We start from the raw sequence: 21,060 nt of genomic DNA on the forward strand, positions 1-21,060 counted from the left end.
TACTAAATAAAAATATTTTACTTCATATGCAAGACAAAGAATAGTTAAAATTACATTAAAAATATTTTACTTAGTAGAAGTTTAATAAAATGTACTTACATGTAATTTGTATTTCAATGTATATTTAATCGGATAAAAATTAGCTATTTTTTCTGATAAAATTATATATTTTTAACACTTAATTATTAATTTCTAAAATAACTTTTCTTTTCAAAACAAATTAATGATTTCAAGAGAAACTAAATCTCTTTAGTTATGATAAATTACTCAATCTAGCTCTTTTTTATGACAAATTTGCTTAAAGGAAAGATCTAATTTAAATAAATGAGCGCTTGTAAGCAAAACATTTTTTTTCCTAATTTATTTTATTTCCTCAACTTAACGTTTGAGAATAAATTACTTTCGTAGTTTTTTTTTAAATATTTATCGTACTAAAAAGTCACGGTAATTTAAAGTTTACTATTCGCGATCGCAACGAACTATAGGGGGCGTTGTTGTATGAGACGCTTACCTGCGATTTCCATTTGAACCGTCATTCAGTTACTCTGGAGACGTCGTTAATGTAGCGTGTAGCATTGCAACGTTCCTTCTTTAATGTGGCTTATTAAATTTAAAAAAGAAAAATGCTTGATCTTCTTTCTTGTACAACCGAAAACAAAATGGTATCTCTTTTTATTAGAGAAGGAATAAGGGTCTCGATTTGAGTTAAATCTACGATTTGAATTAGTTTCGTTTCTGATATTCTTATAAGAGTTAAAACCTAATGCCCGAGAAATAGTATTACTAAATTTAATGATATAACATGAAAGGCCCATTTAAACTTTACATTCTATAGTTTTAAGAATCATATTAGTTCAAAAATTAAAATGAACAAAAAGTATACATAAGCCTCATAATTTTATGAAATTTAATTTTGTAAACAACGTTTTTTGACAACAATTTTTATCAAAAAATTTCAAGTTTCAATAAAAATCATTATTTAGAAACTAAGAAACGTAAAATAAAGAATGCTGACGAAACAAAAACAAAAAAAAAAAACAATTCTTTTTTGTCGCCATTTTTAGTGCTACGAATATTCGTCTTTGGGATTTGCCAAAAACAAAACAAGATGCAATTTTATTTTTTCAGGAGGGAAATATTTTACCGAAAAAACGAAAATGTACCAATTCCCACAACATAAAACTTTATCTTGGTAAACGTACGTTTTGGAAATGTTATTTCATTTGGAATCTTATTTATCAGAGTTCATATGGCGATATGATTGTTTTGAATCTATGCTAAACTCTATATCGGCTCATTTTCCACCGAAATCCGATTAACTATTTTGATTTTAAATAAAGTGTTTTATTTTATGAATTGTCGCAAAAATTTTAAGTGTAGATTGGCGGCACTTAAAAACCGCCAAATCTGTAGCGGCGGTGGCGTTAATACGTAAGTACCGAATTTTTATTCCATACTTTTCTGAATCATATTACTTCAAACATTGGAATATACAAGAAGTATACATAAACACATAATGTTATACCATTTAATTTTTCAAAAAAAGTATTTTGAGAACAATTTTTATCAAAAAATTATAAACTAAAAAACGGAAAATAAAGAATTCTTAGGATAAAAAAAAGATTTTAAGAATTCTTTACATTGAAATAAAAACTTTCATATTGTTTCTTTTTTTATTATTCTTATAGTTCTTAATCAGACGTAAAAAACCATTCTGTAGAGAACCATCATCAAATGAAAAAAAAATATTTACAAGCAAATTTTTTATTGTAAAAATCATTGCACTTACCTGATTTATGATTCCCGGAGAATTCCAAAATGATAAGTTCCTTGTTTGAAAACTTTATTCTCAAATAATAGATACATAGTTTATACCTTCATTACTTTTAGATAACATACTACACAGCAAAATTTTATAATTGATATGAATTTGAATATGTAGCTAAAAACAGAATAGCTGAATTCTAGTTGAACTTATTCTTTCAAAATTAAAAAAAACTTACCAAGAAAACGATTTAAATTAATTAAGAATCAGCACAAATGGCACTATTTCAAGTAACTTGGATAATTTTTTATTGTTGTTTTCCGAATTATATGGATACAGAAATATATACTATTCTATAACGAAGAAGAATATGCTATAACTATTACAATTCTGTATGTTCTGAATTCATATTTATTCACTGGAATGACGAAAGCAATGTTGACTTCACTTTAATTCGTAATGAATTGAAGACAGAAGAAATGCATTTTACCTTAATACACACATCTGTAACAGTATCCGAAATCGGAAGTCATCAGTTGCAAGTTTGTTGATAATAGAAATTAAAAATTATTGAGGAATTTTTCTTCAAATGTTTGGCGTGTTCTGTTCCTGAAAGATTTACTAATATTCTGGAGATTTTTTTCAAGTTCTTCGGCCTTTTCCTTAGGGAAATTTTGTTTCTTATTTGCTGCTAAAAAATGGCGTCTGATTCAGTCAATGACTTTGATGGAACTAAATTAAAACGTGATAAATTAATGTCCGATATTTACAGGCTCCCGCTAGACGGCGTACTCGAGCGTTGCGATCGCGAATTACTTATTCTAAATGTCTTAATTCCATTGTCTCAAATTGCATTTTGCACATTATAATAAGTTTGCATGCAATAAAAGGAAAAATTCATCATTAAAAATTTCCTTTTGTGAAATTTTACAAAATATGCACCGTTTCCAATAAATTCCAAGTCGTTTGTTAATGAAGTTTGTGTCATTCACAATAATCGTTTGCTTTAAGTTTCATGATATCCATAGCGTTGCGTGTTGCCATTTTCCTGAAACGAAACTTTACGCAACCAACTTGAGCGTATTATTCGAAACAACAAAGGAGAGACAATTTGAAACATTCGCAATCAGGCAGAACGAAAACAGTGGGAAAAAGAGGAGACATTTACTCATAAGATTATTGATGAGAAAACAAGAACTTTAAAAAAACGTAACTATATTCGCAGATTCAACTTTTAGAACCGTTCAGTGATCTTTCTAGTGAGGTTGTTTCGTTTTCATCGGTTTCTTGTTGTTGGTGCTAACTTCCGCTTACTATACTCGTGGATATGATTTGATCTTGGAAGGTGTTGGCGTGTTATTGGCGTTAGATAGAGGAAGAAGACCTTATAACCCAATTTTCTGTGATGTGTTGTTTCGATGGGGAAGGAATCGTCAGGGATTCTATTCGAAACGTGCAGTGATGATGAGTGTTGAGGATGTGGGATCAAGTTATTCAGGAAGACCACCAAGATGATGAAGTGGAAAGTTGTAAAAAATCCACGCTGTGCTTCTGCGGAGTAAGTTAGCTTTGTTAACTTCACTTTCAACTTATTCTTGAAAGAAAAAGAGTAATTTTTTGTTCGAAAAGGCACATCAGAAATGGCATATGGATAAAAAAAGATAATTTTCAATTAATTATTAATTGAATTAAAAATTAGTTTTAAATTTAGTGTTACTTGCACGAAATGTATAGATTAATCTAAAATTATTTGTAATAATTCATTTTGTGAAAACAGTTGAATATCATATAAATGGTAATTACGTTACGTTAGTTGAATCATTAACTTTTATGTTAATTATGTAATTAACATTATTTTTTAAATTCCATGTTTTATCAAATTTTCATTATGTTCATAAAAAATTGATAGACTTTATTACAGAAAAATACTTTAATAGTACTCCTTCTCCACAATAATTATTTACCATTTATTTGTTCCTTTCGTCATCGTTATCACCTTAATTACTTCTCGTTTCTAAATTTCAGTTTTAAAATATATTTATTCCTTGAAGGGACTTAATAGCGTAAAACTAAATCAATCTTTTCTGCAAGAAAATTTTTTTGTTACAGAATTGCATATTTCTTTTTTCGATTACATGAAAAAAAGGATATATTACATAAAAAGCAAAAATAAATCAACCATATATTTTATATAGATTTTTCATTAAATATTGGATTTTCATTTCTTTCATTTATTATATTCCGCAAAAAAACCCGTTCTTATTACTTAGCCTCTTGCAAATTTTAATATTTTTATTTTGTTAAAGTTATGCTTGAAATAATCACTGTTAAATAACAATTAAATCCTTGACAATAAAGTAAATATCGTTTTCTCGCTTGCATCCTCTTTTAATAAAGAAAATATTCCTTTAAGCAGCTCGAATTCACTTTTTTTTTCAGTGCTTTTTTTTTATTTCATCACAGGCGACAAACAGCGAAATTACAATAGCGGATGTACGGCTCTTAGGTGTTCAACTCCATAACGTTGTTTAAAATAATTGACTAGATGAGATGCTATAAAATTACTCATATGATAAGAGCTTACATAAACTCGTCAACTCAGAGTATTGTTCCGTGGAAAAACTAACTCCAATGCTTAAAAGATTAATAATTTGGTATAATTTAATATGTATGAATTCATTTGTGTTAAGGTTGGGATAGGATGAATTTTTTCTTTCCTTAGATTTTAGATTATGTTAATAAATGTTAAAAGAATTATTATCCTTTCTTTTTTCATTTTTTTTATTGGTGCAATTGTTTTTCTCTCAGAGCAAACGACAACAAGTTTTTAATTGTTTATTAAAAACCTGTAAAATGAGTGAGGTACAAAATAAAACACCAAAAAGCAACATTTAAAATAAAAAGAACTCTTAGCATTTAAGAAACATATTGTGGTAGAACATCATCAAGCTAGAGTTTAACTGGCTGTAAATCCTTCTGGTTTCCGGACGTCGGTCTGTAAAATTGGTTTTGGAATCGCTTTAATTGACAGATGTAGTTTGTAGCATATAGTTCTATTATTTTCTAGTTTTCAAAAAGGGCTGTATCACCTTAAAATCCTTTTTAAAAAATTCCGCTTGGCCCTTTAAAATTCCTCTTTTTTTTCTTTTTTCCGATTTTATTTAAACTTTACACAAGTGATGATAAGGTTAATCAGCTTTAATACTACTGTAGTATTTTCAATTTCGTCCATGAATTCTTGCAATTAAAGAGCAGCACATGTATACAATTTGAAATAAATCTAACAATTTAATCTAAAAACTTATGAAATTTTAAAAACTTTCCTTATTTGTCAAATAGCTTGGTAATAATCTTTTATATCCCCACTTCTCTCAGAGCAAATTTGTTTTATTAACTAAATTAATTCAAAACAAGCAGCTGAAATTGAAAAACTTATTCTTCTGAAAATATTATTGAGAGTAAAAGAATACAATGCTAATAAACAATGAAGGAAAAAAAGCAAGAATGTCACCGAAATTTCGTCTGTAACATTTTAGCATTAAAATTAAAAAGAAAGAAAGACATAGCTAAATAATAATTAATACTTCTATGTAATCATTAATTTATATTTAAGTTCTTATTTGTTTATATTTACTAGTAAGATAGTTTTTAAAGTATAAATTTGTATTTCAAAATGAACAAAATGGTGCAATTAGGATTAATTTGATGTTTTCAGGAAAAGAACATTTTTAAAGTTCATTTACATTACATGCACAATATACCTTTTTAATTATTTGGGGGAAATTTTAGTATTTTCCTTTATTTTTCCTCTTATATATAAGTTAAGCATTAAACAATTTAAAAAAATGAATAAGTATATAGAAATAGAATTTCCTATTATCCAACAATAGGATAATAAAAAATATTTACTTAAATATTTTATTTAAAAGTTTTTTATGTTAATAGAAGAGTCAAAGGAAGTATTGTTAAAAAAAACAATTTACCATATTGTAAGGATAAAAGGAAACTCTAATAAATTTATATTCTATGTTTTAAAGCATAAAGACTGTCGATTCAAGCAACGGTAAAAAGTACCGGCTCTTAGGGTGCCGGTACTTTTTATAGTAAAATCTCTTTTTGCCGCTTTTTTATCTCTTTCATATATATTTTTTCTGACACTCTGATTTCTAGCAAAAAAATATTTTTTAATTATAAAAGCAATCTAATAAATAGCTACTAAAAAACTGTTAGCTTATCTGATTTTCGTTTGTTTTAAAATGTAAAATCTATAAAAAGCCCCTTTATTTATTTATTTCATTAATCAAAAAATATTCCACCATGCACAAAAATCCTTTTTCAAAAAAATTAAAATTTCTTTATTTATAGAATTTAATATTCAATAATAAATAAATAAATAAATTTAAATGATAAATAAGTTATAAAATCTTATAATGAATATTGTTATAAAACAATCACTAGATCTGTTAAAAACAGATCTAATAATTGTTTTTTTAAGACATTTTTCCATAATATAATATTGAGAGAAAATTAAGAAATTTACTTTTGCCTAGAGACAATTAGGAAATTTACTTTTGGCTAATGACAATTTCTAAATAATCTCTTAAGATTATAGAGAAAACGTCTTTCTCAATAATTCTCTAAAAGGCAATTTCTTAATATCTTTTAAGAGGAGACCATTGAAAAAGTTACAGTTATTGTGAATTTCTCAAAAAAGTAAATTTTTAATAACTTTTTGAATTGACATTATAGTTAAAACAAGTATGTTTTTTTTCCCATTATTCTATTTGGTTCAATCTTGTCTATGCAATTAGTTATGAGAAATTAATCGCGCAATCGCTTGATACTTTAGTACATGTCCTTGGTGACATCTTAAACAAACTAAATGTGTTTAGGAATTTTTTTTCAAACTATTTAAAAATTTAATTCAGTAGTTAAAAATATCCCATGAATCATACGTTTAGCATTTTTGGCAAAAATTATAAAATACATGCGTCTATAGTTTACTAGCTACATCTGTTACCATTATCTATGCTTAATTATTGTATAACTAGTGGGCTGCGCCCCCTACTCGCTGACGCTCACCAACCCCCGAAAATTGCTTCGCAATCTTATATGGTTTGCTTCGCAAACCAAGCTCGCTTCGCTCGGTATATTGCAAATGCACAAAATTCTAAGAATTCAAAACAATCATTCAAATCCATATAACAACTTTTTTTAAAAAAAAAATTATATCTTTGTAGTAAATACTAAGTCATTAAAATAAATTTGAATTCAAATAAATGACATGTAATTCGTTAAATCTATTAGAAATGTGCTATAGTATAAAATCTTAAGATAAAATTTCTAAAACTGATATCTCTTTAAAGAGGTTAAAATTTTGACTATAATTAAGTTTTTTAAAAATTGAAATAAGAGAATTGCAATGGAAAAACCTGCATAAACAAAACATTGAATTTCGGAAGAAATCTCATTTGGTGAGAATGCTCTCTCTTGTCAAAAAATACAAAATAAACTGACCTCAAATAAAGCTCAAAGGACTTCGAATAAAATAATTAAGGAAACTACTATCACGTTTAATATAAAAGGAATATTTATTAACTAAACAATAAAATTACAGCATCGCAGTTCCAAAAAACAAATCTCACACTCACTCAAAAAAACAATTTACTTTCTAATTAGTCACCATAGCAACCACAAAACTTTTCTCGTTACCATCTATAAACTGATATATAATAAATAAATTATTTAACAAAAAATACGATGCGCATAAGCACATAATATTTTACACTCTGGTTATTTCAGTTTCCGTTTTTAAAAGCGCTATATGTTGAGCCACCTCAACTAGATTTGGCATGTGACATTTTTAGCGGCAATCATTGGTCGATTTTCTAGCGTTGCCATTCGGAGAGTTGTAATGAGGCTTTTTTTTGTTGCCGTGTAAGAGAAATATATATATAGATGTTACTTGTTTGTTTGAATCTGACATTGGAGATAACAAATATGTTTTACACGTTATTTTTTTAGCTTCAATCTTGTTAATGAAATTATGTTAGGAGAAATAATCTTAAGCCAGCCGGCAAACTGAATAAGTTTTTTAATTTTCTTTTAATTCGTCGAAAAATTTAATAGTGTAATAAAAACATTCCTTAAAACTAACATTTATTTCACCATAAAATACATACATCTATAGTATACTAGCAATAGTATACTACTTCTTTTTTCATTTCGCCATGTGTATTTTTGTAAAGATAAAACTTCTGGTAAAATTACCGTACTGTAAGAAAACGACATTTCCGGTTTAAAAAAAAGCAAAGAAGCATAATTCTGGTAACAAAATCAAATCATGTGATATTCATAAAAAATTCATTTGGTAGTTTTTTTCGTTGATATGGTAATGGTTTACCAGAAATTCTGGTTTTCAAAATTATAGTTCTTATTCCACATATTTCTTAAAAAATTGAAAAATAAGTTTAATCGAATAAATGATTTTTATGCCATGCTCTAAGGTATCATGATAAAAATACCAAAATTTATCACACATTATAATACCATATTTTATTGCTAATTTTACTAAAATCATTACCAAAGCGCTTTGATAAAATTCATCACCATTTTTGGTGTACCCAATCAGCCAGAAACACGGTAAAGTTTACTATATCCTGATGGTTTGAACTATACTTTTTTTCTCGCTGTAAAAACTATTTTTTGCATAGATGTGAAAGCAAATCATGAAAGTAATGTGAATACTAATTTTATTATGTTTCTTGCAAAATATTTTTCGACTTGATATTGCCTAGGTAGCTTAAGACAATAGCATTTTAACCTTAAATAGTGTTTTGTTTTAACTCATAAAAATCAGTTTTAATATATTTTTTTTTATAGAAATTATACATTTTTCGACTTTCTTTAAAATTTGAACAAGAAAATTTATTTCTAATATCTATTTTGTTAATCTAATATATATGTTTCTAATATCTAGTTGTTTAGTACTGTTTTGTATAAAAGTTTTTAGCTAAGTTTTGGATGAAATTATAACTTTCCTTTAACTATAAATTTCCAAAAGTGATATTTGAACCTCCTTTATTTTGTTTAACATTCTTAACTATATTCAATTTAATTTACTTTAAGATAAGTCTACACCATTTACATGTAAACTAAATTTAAAAGTTGGTATATAATTCTGTTGATATTTAAAACAGCAAATCAGAATCCTGATTAAAAACAATAAATGTTTATAAAAAATATCTTTGAAATGAAAAAGTATGAGAGAGCATAATTATAACGATTTGCGATTGTCTATACCTTTAGTTGTATACTAGAAAAAAGGATAACATTAAAAGAATCTGGTTATTACTTAGTTATTCTATACAAAAGTTAATCATTTTTTTTCTTGTCTAAATAAAAGTGAGGAAAACTAATTTTTTAAAAAAAATCATGATTTCTTAGAAGCTTAAAAAAACTTGTCTCCAAAAAATGAAATTTTATTTTTAGTGAATAATGATTACATTAACTTTCATTATTAGCAAGGCTTTTTTAATTTTTATAAAAGCATTTTTCTCTCATCATAATGAATTTGTGTAAAATATGGGTACAATTGAGACAGTCATTGAGTTTCCCCTAATTTTTAAGAAGGTTTCAATGCCGTTATTATAATCAATGATAATTAATAAATCAAAAAAGTTTCACAGTTACTTATAAATATTTTTATATGAGTTTTTACTCATTGTATGCTTTGAATCCTTTATGATATTTTTAACATTTTTATTTCTACATGGGTCCGAGAAAATTCCTCATTTAATTGCGACCATTTTCAGTAACTGAAAATTATAAAGCTTCATAACAAATTTAATTTGTTTCGGCATAATTGCAGATTTTTGTTTAAGATGTTTGGTGATCTTGCATTTAAAACTAAATAACAACTCTTTATTTTTCTAATAAGTCTTTTTTAATTATTAGTATTAGCTCAATGTATTTGTTAGTTTCGAAAAATCAAAATAGCTCAAGGCGAGGTACAACGGAAGAAATTATTCTAATTCAATTGTATAATTTTTACAGTTGAAAACTAATGAACAAACCTTTATTTTTTTATTTAAATTTCTAATTAGTACTAAATTCAATGTAATTAGTTTTTTAATAAGAATTAGTTCAATTTAATTGTTAGTTTTAAATCACAATCAAAATAAGCTCAAAGCGAATTACAACGGAAGAAATTATCCCAATTTTACGCAATTTTTACGGTTGTTTCTATTGAAAACTAATGAAGAAACCTTTATTTTTCTATTCAGTTTTTTAATTAGTACTGAATTCCATGCAATCAGTTTTTTTTAATAAGAACTAGTTTAATTTATTTGTTAGTTTAAATCAAAATTGAAATAGATCAAAGCGAATTACTACGGAAGAAATTATTCCAATTTTACATAATTTTCACGATTGTTTCGGGTGAAAACTAATGAACAAACTTTCATTTTTCTATTTAGTTTTTCAACTAGTACTAAATTCAATGTAATTAGTTTTTTTAATAATAAGTAGTTTAATTTATTAGTTAGTTTTAATCAAAATCGAAACAGCTCAAAGCGAATTACTACGGAAGAAATAATCACTATTAATTACTTTCACGGTTAAAATAAAGAACGGTAAATCGAATTCGTTTTTACATAACTATAGATTTCTGTTATATAGCAATATATACTGTTGTATAGCAATATATGCTATAGATTTCTGTTGTATAGCAATGTTCTGCTGTATGACAATGTATAGCAATTTTCCATTTAAAATTAACGGAAACTTTTTTCGGTTTTTCCTCTAATACTAACTTAATGCATTTAACAGTTTCCGAAAATTAAAATAGCTAAAAGCGAAATACAACGGAGGAAATAATCTCCATTCGATTACATTACTTTCACGGTTGAAATAAGGAACGAGAAACCGAATAAAGTCGATAGAAACCTCATGCTTGAAAGCTCATTCGTAAAAAAGTTTCTCATGCTCATATCCTTTTTTACTACCACTCCGAAATTTTAAAAACAGTCTGGTTTCGAGGCATTAAAGAAAGATGACCGGATAGTGTCAAAAGTGTTTAAAAGACAAAGAAAAGAAACTAAGATTGTAGTCGTTAAAAATTACTTTCCTTTGACCTAATAAATCTTCTTTTACATACAAAAAACAAGACATTTGAAGTGAAATTGACTGGTAAAAATAGAAGAGTCGAAAGATCAAGTTATATTTTGTTTGGGAAAAAGTATAATAAGTATTTTCGAACTATTTTTAAATCTTTTACGCAACCGTCTTAAGTGAAACTTTATTTTTAAAAGAAAAAAATTTAATAGCCGTTCTAAATAGAATCGATGAGAACTTTCGAATTATTTTATATGATTAGATTCTTAACACTGAACTATATTTTGTTTGGGGAAAATGAAATAAATATTTTTGTACCATTACCTTGTAAAAAGTGATTCGTGTTTTTTTTTAATATAATTCATTTAATAGCCCGGTTCTAAATAGAATAAGAGAAAATTTTTAAAACAGTTTGTAAGACGTTTCTTTGATTAAAACTTGCTCGTGATTAATTACGAACAATATCAAATTATAATCAGTTATTGCGAATAGCATCAGTTTACATAAACTCAATAAGAACTTGTTATAGATTTTTGATTGAGAATAAAAATTTAAATTTCTTGATTTTTTTTCATTAATAGTAAGATCGACTTAGTTTTCATTATGAGCATATTAGTTTTCAAAGAACGAATTATAGTTTTTATAACGATAATTTTAGTTTCGAATCTGAGCAATTTAGCTTTTAATTGGAGAATTTCAGTTTTCAATGTGAGTATATTAGATTTAAATTTGGGAATTTTGATTTCCAATCTGAGCATTTAGTTTTCATTTTAAAGAAAATGCTAAGAAAATATGCATAATAAAATGAAGAGTTTTTCAGTGGGATGGGGGTTTCCTTTTTTATCTCCAGAATTGTTTGCGAAGTCGTCATGAAATTTGGACAATAGCTGAGAGGGGGCCGGGATAGCCTGGTCGGTAGGGCGCTGGGCCCATATCCAAGAGGTCGTGGGTTCGATCCTCGCCGGCCGAAGACTCCTCGTGTAGTAAATGGTGACTGATGCACGTTAAATCTGTCGAGTCTCAAAGTCCTCCATGTTCCCACAACAAATCAATACCTCTGGGGGTACTGATCCAGGACTTTCCTTGTCTTCTGGATTGGTTCAAAATTACAAGGCTACGGAGTTGAACGTAAGTAGTCGTAAACCCATGAAATTGGGTCGGCTGTTCAACGACGGTTATAAAATAAAAATAAAATAGCTGAGAGGAGCACAAATTTAGTTCCTTCGAAAATTTCAATTAGTTCGTTAGATGAAATCGTTGAAAAAATGGAATTTTTTCATTGGTTAAGCGTTAGTCAATGTTTTAAATTAAGTTATAGACGATTAAATTTTTAAATATTTTAAAGATAACATCAGTGATGTTTACTAACTTATTGTTATTAACTTATTTAAGTAATGTTATTTATTTGAACAAAAAAAAAGGAATTATTACAAGTTCTTTAATATTTAAATATTTTTTATTCGTTCCACCAGATAAACCCACTGGCGGTTAAGGAAATGGGCAAAATTGGGAGAATGTTTCTCCCCTACACACAGTTCCCCTATCAGTTAACATGGGAGAACCGGTTTTGCTATGCAGAGAAGACTGCAGGTTAAAATGCGACTTTTTACGTGCAGAACCGTCAGTGGGTTTTAAATGAATTAATTGAACAAGGTAGCATAAGCGGGCTACGTCAGCATAATAGTATTTCTAAAGTCATCTGGAATAACGTAACTTTATTTTTATTGATATTTCATTTATGGTTATGCTTTTAAAGCATGTTTGCATAAAGGGAAATAACTTAAAAACAACGAAAACTTAATTAAAAACAACTAAATTGTGTACGGAAAAAAAATTAGCGAATAAATGATATTTATTCGTTTAGAAGAAATGTAAAAAATCACCAAATTATTATTGACGCCAATGATCCTTAATTTTGGTAATAGGTAAAAATTAAAATAAATGATAAACTATGTACTAAACAGGAAAACTGATAGACCAAAGGTACTTAATAGTTTAAGGGAGCAGCGAAAAGTTCACATGCTATTATTGACACTAAAATGATTAATTAATTTTGATAAAAGGTACTAATCGAAAAGAAAAAAATTAAGGCATACTAAAAAGAAATAAATTAATGCAAAAATTTTATGAGTTAGTTGAAGAGAAGCATGAAACTTTTAACGCCTTTGAGTCTTAATTAATTTTGGTAATGGGTAATAACTGCACTAAAAAGCAAAATTATTTAAAAATTGGTACTGGTTCGAGAAATGTAAACAATTATTATGTTGTTATTGTCGCTAATGATGCTTAATTAATTTCGATAATGGGTAATAACTGCACTAAAAAGCAAAATTATTTAAAAATTGGTATTAATTCGAGAAACGTAAACATTCGTTATGCTGTTATTGTTGCCAATGATAAATTTTGGTTATAAGCACTTCTGGTATTATGAAAATTTGTTGCTATGTTAATGTGTACCAATTACAGTGATACAAGTACAAAGAATTATATTAGTATATTAGGTACTTGTAAAAACTGCATCAATACTATAGAGTTTTAATCTAAATACTGAGGAAATAGGTTCTTACTGCCCTTTCAAAAATATAGGAACTGGAGAAATTTGAATTCAATTTTGGAATATAACTATTATGAATTAGTCTCAAGCAATTTATGCTAAATGATAATAAATATCTTTATTTCGACGAGATGTACTTCTTAAAACGTGTTTTGCCTATTCTAATAACGTAAAGCCACTTGAAGGGCAACAATTATTAATTAGTGGAAAAAGGAAGTATTTCATATTTATTAATTGTGTCGTTATATAACTTTCAGTTTTATGCAAGATTGCAATAAGTACTTATTTATGGATTTTTTTATTTTTCACCTAATACAAAGAACAGGTATTCATCCAGCAATAAATATATTTGAGCAGTTTTTAAATATTTCACTGCATTCTATTGTATATTTAAACAGTTTTCTATACTTGTATTCTGCACTGAGAAAACAAGTATGGTCCAAACTACCAGAATATGGTAAAATTTACAGTGTTTCTACCTCTATGGAAACACCAGAAATTAAGTTAATTTTTACCAAAGCTTTGGTAATGATTTTGCTAAAATTATCAATAAAATGCGTGATAAAATTTTATAATGTGTTTGGTTTTATAATGTGTGATAAAATTTAGTAAATTAGATTAAATTTAGGAAATTTTACCAGATACCTTAAGGCATGACATAAAAACCATATAATTGGTTAAATTCAGTTTTCAGTTTTGTATTTTTACTAAATGAGTGGTAATAGGCTCCATAATTTTAAAAACCAAAATTTCCGGTAAACCGTTACAATACGAACGGAAAAATTACCAAATCTATATTCTAAATAACGTATATTTTGCTTGCTTTACCAGAATTGTGGTTTTTTACCGAAAATTTCTTTCGTATACAGTACGGTAATTTCACCAGAATGTTTTTCTTTTAAATTAAATTCTATAAGTTCGAAGTAAATTAATAAAGAATTTTCGAAATGCTTATTGATAGTTTAAAGTTGATAAAAAAAATAAAATAATAGTTTAAAGTTGATTAAAAAATAAAATGGTAGTTTACAGTTGATAAAAAGTAAAATAATAGTTTAAAGTTGATAAAAAAATGAAATAATAGTTTAGAGTTGATAAAAAAAAATAATAGTTCAAAGTTGATAAAAAATAAAATAATAGTTGAAAGTTGATAAAATTTTTTTTCATTTAGTAATACCTTACTTTTTATTGCTACTTCATTTAATAAAAAAAAGTAATCAGCAGGTCATCAAACTTTCTAATGATGCTATGAATTTTTTCAAATAGGTAAATTGGAGGAATAGGATAGACGGGATAATTGGTTATTGGTTTTAGATTTATATATAGTTTTATTTGAAATTTTTATTTTATATGTAGTTTGTTCAATCTTTCTCTGAATAAAAATTACTTTTTGTTAATCCTAATGAACTGAAAAACATTATAACCGTTAGCTTACATTAAAAATTTTTGAATTAAAAAATACACTACTGAGTACAAAGTGCAAAGAATATTTATTAGAAAGCATTTACATGTCAGATACTCTTCTTTATTCATATACCAATACCTTTAAAACGCTTAAAGTTCAAAACAAAATCAACTTTTCAATTACTTTTTTAATTTCAGATAGTGTTGTAAATCGCTGTTGTTGGTTTTGTTGTTGGTTTATAGGTCACCGGAATTGAGATAAAAACTATGCGCTTGTTTAAAATTATATTGCTATTGACAAATTTATTATTGGCAAATTATACACTTTTTGTTTACCGACAAATTTAGGCGCAAAATAGTCTAAATATTTTTTGGATAATAGATTTTTCAGTAATTTATTTAACATAAAAGTATTAAGGTGCAAATTGTCATTTCTAAATCTTACTGTTCTTTTAATTATTATTTTTTGCAGAATTATTTGCAACATGATTTCCTATTTGCGAAAAAATTAGCAATTTTTGAAGGAAAATATTTTAATTCGCTTTATTAATAAAATGATTGTTAGCAAAAATTGCGTTTCTTTTTAAATTTTTATTTTGAATGTATTTTATTTTAGTTTTCTGTTACATGCATCGAAGCTCATCGAAATGTAATATGATATAAATTTCGTGCGTAAAATACGTGTAAATAAATAAAATGCATACAGTACTTACTGTATTAATTAATTCTTCTAAAACTTTATTTATAAGGTATCAGGATTTTACCTAAAATGAAAAATGAGATTCGTCTCCACATTTGCTGGTGAATTCTGTAACAAAATTTTCCCATTTCTGATTGCGCCTCAAAACAATTATTAGTAAATTGGTACTTAATATATGATTAATTACACACTTAAGTCTTCTAAGTATTTTTGTATAATTTATGAGCATAATACTATAATATTTAGGTGTGGAAATTTTAAACATAAACAGTGTTATGGTGTCGCATAATATCATACTAATTTTTGGTAGCGTAATACGTAATAATTTTATACTTCTGTAACCTACTATGCTGAAATGTTCCACCACCTGTCGGACAGATTTTGAATTATTACTAAATTCAGTATATTGAGAACTTTGACAATATCGTCGACGTGTCTTGAAAGTAGTTAAAATTTAAATCAAAGTACTTCAGCGTGGGCAAAGTCGAGGGTAACAGCGAAAGGTGAAAAAAATTAGTTAATATACTGTTTAAAATAATTATGGTGTTAGAATAGGAGAAGAAACTGAAGAATTCGAATATTTAAATGCAGTTGTCCTGAGTATTCGGCTTAGCTACAATTGAAGTTTATACATATCTTGTGCAAGATAATTTTGAAAGGGAACAAGCTGGTTGCTAAGAAGCGGATAATTTATTTTACTAGTTTATTAAGGTGAAGTTACCGTATTGTATAATAATGACACTTCTGGTTGTAAAAAAAACTTATTTTGGTTAATAACACTAAAACTATACTGAATTTTTACCATTAATTAGGTATTTTTTCCGTTCATGTGACAAGGGTTTACCGGAAATTCTGATTCCAAAATTATAGTTCTTATTACCTCACATTTAGTACAAAATACGAAACTGAAAAGTAAATTTCTCCGAATAAATAGTTTTCATGCCACGCTTTAATGTATCATGATAAAATTACAAAAGTTTACCACATTTACTAAATTTTATTATACATTATAAAATATTATTTTATTAGTAATTTTTCTAAAATCATTATCAAAGTTCATCGGCAAGAGTTACCGAGCATATTAGTGTCCCTGTATAGCCAGAAACACGGTAAATTTTACCATATTCTGATAGTTTTGAGTATAATTTTTTTCTTAGTGTAAACTGATAATTAATATGCTTTTATATTTTAACACAAAATTTCCTAACACCATTTTGATTGTTTTTATAAAAAATTAATAATAACTTCATTAACAATAAATAAGCAACACTTATAATATAAATTATCTTTGGATTAAATTTGTGATTAAAAAAAGACGAAAAGGAATCAACCTGGATTTAACTATTAAAATAAACGTCGGTGTTGATCGAATTAAAAAAACGACATTCCTTTATGCTTCATTACATTCTAAATCTCACGTTATTGTTAGTAAAATCTTCTCTAATGTGATAGCAGAACAAACGATGAATTTGTATTCATGGAATCAGTTCGAATTGACAACAGCAGATGTAAAAATTTTAAGAGACATGTCTCCGAAGCAATGGTATGTTTTTTTGATGTATCCATTATTCTCTTCACGCTTTGATTCGGCAGATCGCAGTACTGCAGATCTTCTGAATATACAGTTCGTTAATGTAAATTTATAAATATTAGTGTTCGTAAAGCTAAAACAACGTAAAAAGAGCACAAATAATATCACGCAAGCAATCATTTCTGTACTAAAATAAAGCCCCTTCAGGTGCCCGAAACACAGAAAAATTATCTCTTATATCTCTTTGTTTAAGCTCTGAAGAAGGTGCTTCAGTATGGTACAGAAACGATGGTACATTTTGAGAAATTCTGGATCAAATTACGGTATAAAGTACCGATACTTTGGTCTCATTATCTGTTTTTGCACCACCATTTTGCCGTAATTTTCACAGTAGTATTTATTTGATTAGAATGATTCAGAGATTTTACGGTAATCATTACTATAAAAATTACGATATATCAAATATTTTCCCAGTAACATGTTCTTGCATAAATGATTTTACTGTAATTTAATTATGGTAATAAAAATTTTACCTTAATTTGATCCGGAATTTTTTGCAGTGTAAATATGTTTATGTGACATTTTTTGTGCTCCTTTTTTTAAAGTTTTAATCATATACATCACAAAGTTAAATCTTTTTTGTTTGGATTAGTCTTTTTAATTGTCTATTTATGTGTTCCTATTGGTTAATTGGTTATGACGCTCGCAAATGTGAATATTAGAATTAGAAATTCTCATAAAAGTCATACATTTAACAGTGTATTTACTTATCAATCTAGGATGATGTATGATGTATATATATATTTAATAATTAGGAACTGATTACTGATATAACTGATTCATAAGTTACTTGAAATAGTTCTTAAAATTGAAAAAAATAAGTACAACCATTGCTTCTACTAAACTACAAACTATGCTGCTATAAGCTTTACTACTTTTTGTGTCATGAACACAATATTTAGAAAAAAATTACACAGTGTAACAAGAAAAATGCTCAAATTCCTGTTTTATGCTTTAAGTACCGAACATTTAAAAATGTTTCAACATTTCAAAAAAATATTATTTTTGTTTTGATTATTTTTATTCATAAAACAATGCTTTAAGAAGTTAAGCTACCCTCAAATCAAATGTAGAACCCAGAAGTTATACCAGCCAAATTACTCTATTGCTCCTGAAACCATTTAAAAACCTGATACAATGATGTACACCAGTGTTCCCCAACCTTTATATCATCGCGGAACCTGTCAACGTTTGATAATTTTACCGCGGCCGGCTGGTGGTGGGGGGGGGGGCGTTGATTGCTTATATTTTAGATTATTTTGATTTATTAATTTTATTTAATTGTATTTAAACATACCTTCAAAATAAAATACAGTTACACCGAAAAATAAATATGAAATGATTTAACATTAGCTTGCTAGAACATTATATCACCCTTATAGAACCCTGAGCTTGTTTCTTTCCAATGAGACGGTTCCATCTGGGGGTAATCGGAGACAATGATACATTACAAACATTAAAAAATTTATGTCACTACCTATGGGGGCCCCTTTTTTTCAATAAATAAAATTTTAATGGAACACAGATATTTTTACTTTGGTATATAAACCTAGGAATTTGAATTCAGTTTCAATGAAATGGGCGACCCGTTTCCATTTGATCCACGGACCGGGGGTCGAGGAGCACTGGTGTATACAACTCATTTGTTTTTCAAAACTGCTGTTAGATTTGCATCTGGTGTAATTTTGCATCTGAGGAGTCAAATTCGGTTACCTGTATAGCAGCATAAGAATTATCTGCTATGCAGCTTATTATTAGAGGTAAAATATTGCCTTTTTTACTTTTAGATGTAAAAAAAAAATACATTTTTCTACTGAGACAAAACAAACTAAACTGTAAGTTAGAAAGAAATGAAAGTATTAAAGTAAAAAATTCATAGAAACAACTTTTCTGCATTTTTGTTTTAATTGCGCTATTAAATAAACGCAAATGCAAAGTTAATAAAGGGAAATATTTTAGTTTCAATTATGCTTCACTATTACCGCAGGAAAGAGATGCGTTTCATCAGGAAATATCGGCCAGCTTTGCTTTTTTAGCTTTTACTTATTTTTCTTGTATTTTTTGGAATAAAAGTCTTAAAACTGCTATGACTCTAAACACTAATATTTACAATTGAAGCGTTTACACTCGAAAAAAAATCTGCTAAAAATTACCATACTGTATGGTAATAGTTCTGGTGAAACAAACCGTACTTCTGGTAATAAAAATCTAAATATATGATATTTCATAAACAATTCATTTATTAATTTTTCCTTTCATATGGTAAAGGTTAACTGAAAATTCTGGTTTTCAGAATTCTGTTGTTGTTGCTGCTTATCCTCATAGATCTGACATTGGTCAGATCAACTCCAAAAAGTTGTTGACAGACAGAAAGTCGATGACAAGAAGGGGATCGGAAGCTAAGTCTGCCCTTGAATTCTAGTTATTATTACCACGCATTTAGTAAAAAAATACAAAACAGAAAAGTAAATTTTAAAAAATAGATGATTTTTATGCCATGATCAAATCATCAAAATTTGCCCCATTTACTAAATTTTTCACAAATTATATTTTATGGCTTATTTAACCTAAATCATTGCAAAAGTGCTTCGGTAAAAATTACCGAGCTTTTTAGTGCTTCCATAAAGCCAGAAACACGTTAAATTTAATCATATAGTAATTTTGGCTATATTTTTTTCACGGTGTAGATAGCATTCAAATGCGTAGAAATCATAATGTGCATAAATTGAATCAGATGTTCATAATTCAAAGGTTCAACAGAATGTCTATGTTGCATATTGGTTTTAAAATATATTATAAATATACAGAGATCACATAACTTCATTAAAGGAAGAATACTATCAATAGCATGTATGCAAAACTAGACTAAAATACATAAGCATCTAATGAGCGAGCAAAGCGATCTTTAGCGGCAGGCAAAGCAATCCGAAAAGAACCGTTGAAGCAGCTCTCAGGATTGACGAGCACAGCGAGTAGGGAATAAATCCTGTAATTTAATTTAAAATAAGAGGTAAATTTTAATTTTTTTAATCCTTTTCCTTCTTTCTTTTTTTTTGGAAAATGTAGAATTTTTTTTTAATTATCTGTTAACAAAATTAACGATTGTGGTAACTGTATAATTATTAAGCATACACTTATCGTACCATTTGCAAAGCTAAATATCAATATTATTGGTTTACTATATATTATTATATGTTAAATAAGTTGCATTGTGAAAATTGCGGCGTAGTGTCTCCCCGAATTAAGTATTGAAAACCCCCCAAAAAGTGTATCAAAGAGAATTCTACTTTTAAGTTAATACATAATCAAGTCATAAATATACTTTAAAGGGCGCTATTAAATCTAAACACCAATAATAGAAAAGGCTTACACCAAATTCATGCGCAGTCACACCATTTGTTAATTCAATTTACTTCCAAAACCGCCAATTTTTGCTTACTTTGGATATTGTGAGTAGATTGTAACGAAATTACATGAAATAGAATGATTGCATGATTCTGCGAAATGACATACGAGTTTGTTATTTCCTTGCATGCTTCAATACAGCTACGGAAAGAAACGTTCGCTTGAACAAAATGTCTGTGTGTTTTTAGTTGTGCAAGATGGGTAATTATATTTAAATTTTTAGCTATCTTTCAATTAAATTAAATAGTTTTTTAGTATTAAATCTCAATCAGCTTCAGTTATGTGAAGCCTAATTGGAATTCGTCTAAATACCCTCTTTGATATGCGTGTGATTGATTGACAAACTAATTTTATTTTATGAATTAGTGAAAATATACATCTTAAATTAACTTTATTTTTACTTTTAGTTGTATCGTGAAAATACATTTACTGGCTTTTATGAGTATTATGTCTTACTGTTATAAAAAACATTATAAACACCAAAAATATCGGTAGCTATTTCACATCAAAATTTATGCTAAAGAACATTC

At 27.3% G+C, this 21,060-nt stretch overlaps 1 protein-coding gene across 1 annotated transcript in view; it reads left to right on the plus strand.

Moving 5' to 3' along the window:
- The first annotated feature begins 2,935 nt into the window (after positions 1 to 2,935).
- LOC107456442 (uncharacterized) overlaps positions 2,936 to 21,060 on the plus strand; it is a 74,602-nt gene continuing 56,477 nt past the window's right edge. Inside the window, exon 1 of the mRNA XM_016074304.3 lies at positions 2,936 to 3,323. Within this exon, the coding sequence (XP_015929790.1) occupies positions 3,277 to 3,323 (47 nt within the window). The 5' untranslated portion in view covers positions 2,936 to 3,276. The remainder of the gene's footprint in view (positions 3,324 to 21,060) is intronic.

The sequence above is a fragment of the Parasteatoda tepidariorum genome, chromosome 6 (assembly GCF_043381705.1).
Source record: "Parasteatoda tepidariorum isolate YZ-2023 chromosome 6, CAS_Ptep_4.0, whole genome shotgun sequence".
Lineage (NCBI taxonomy): Eukaryota > Metazoa > Arthropoda > Arachnida > Araneae > Theridiidae > Parasteatoda > Parasteatoda tepidariorum.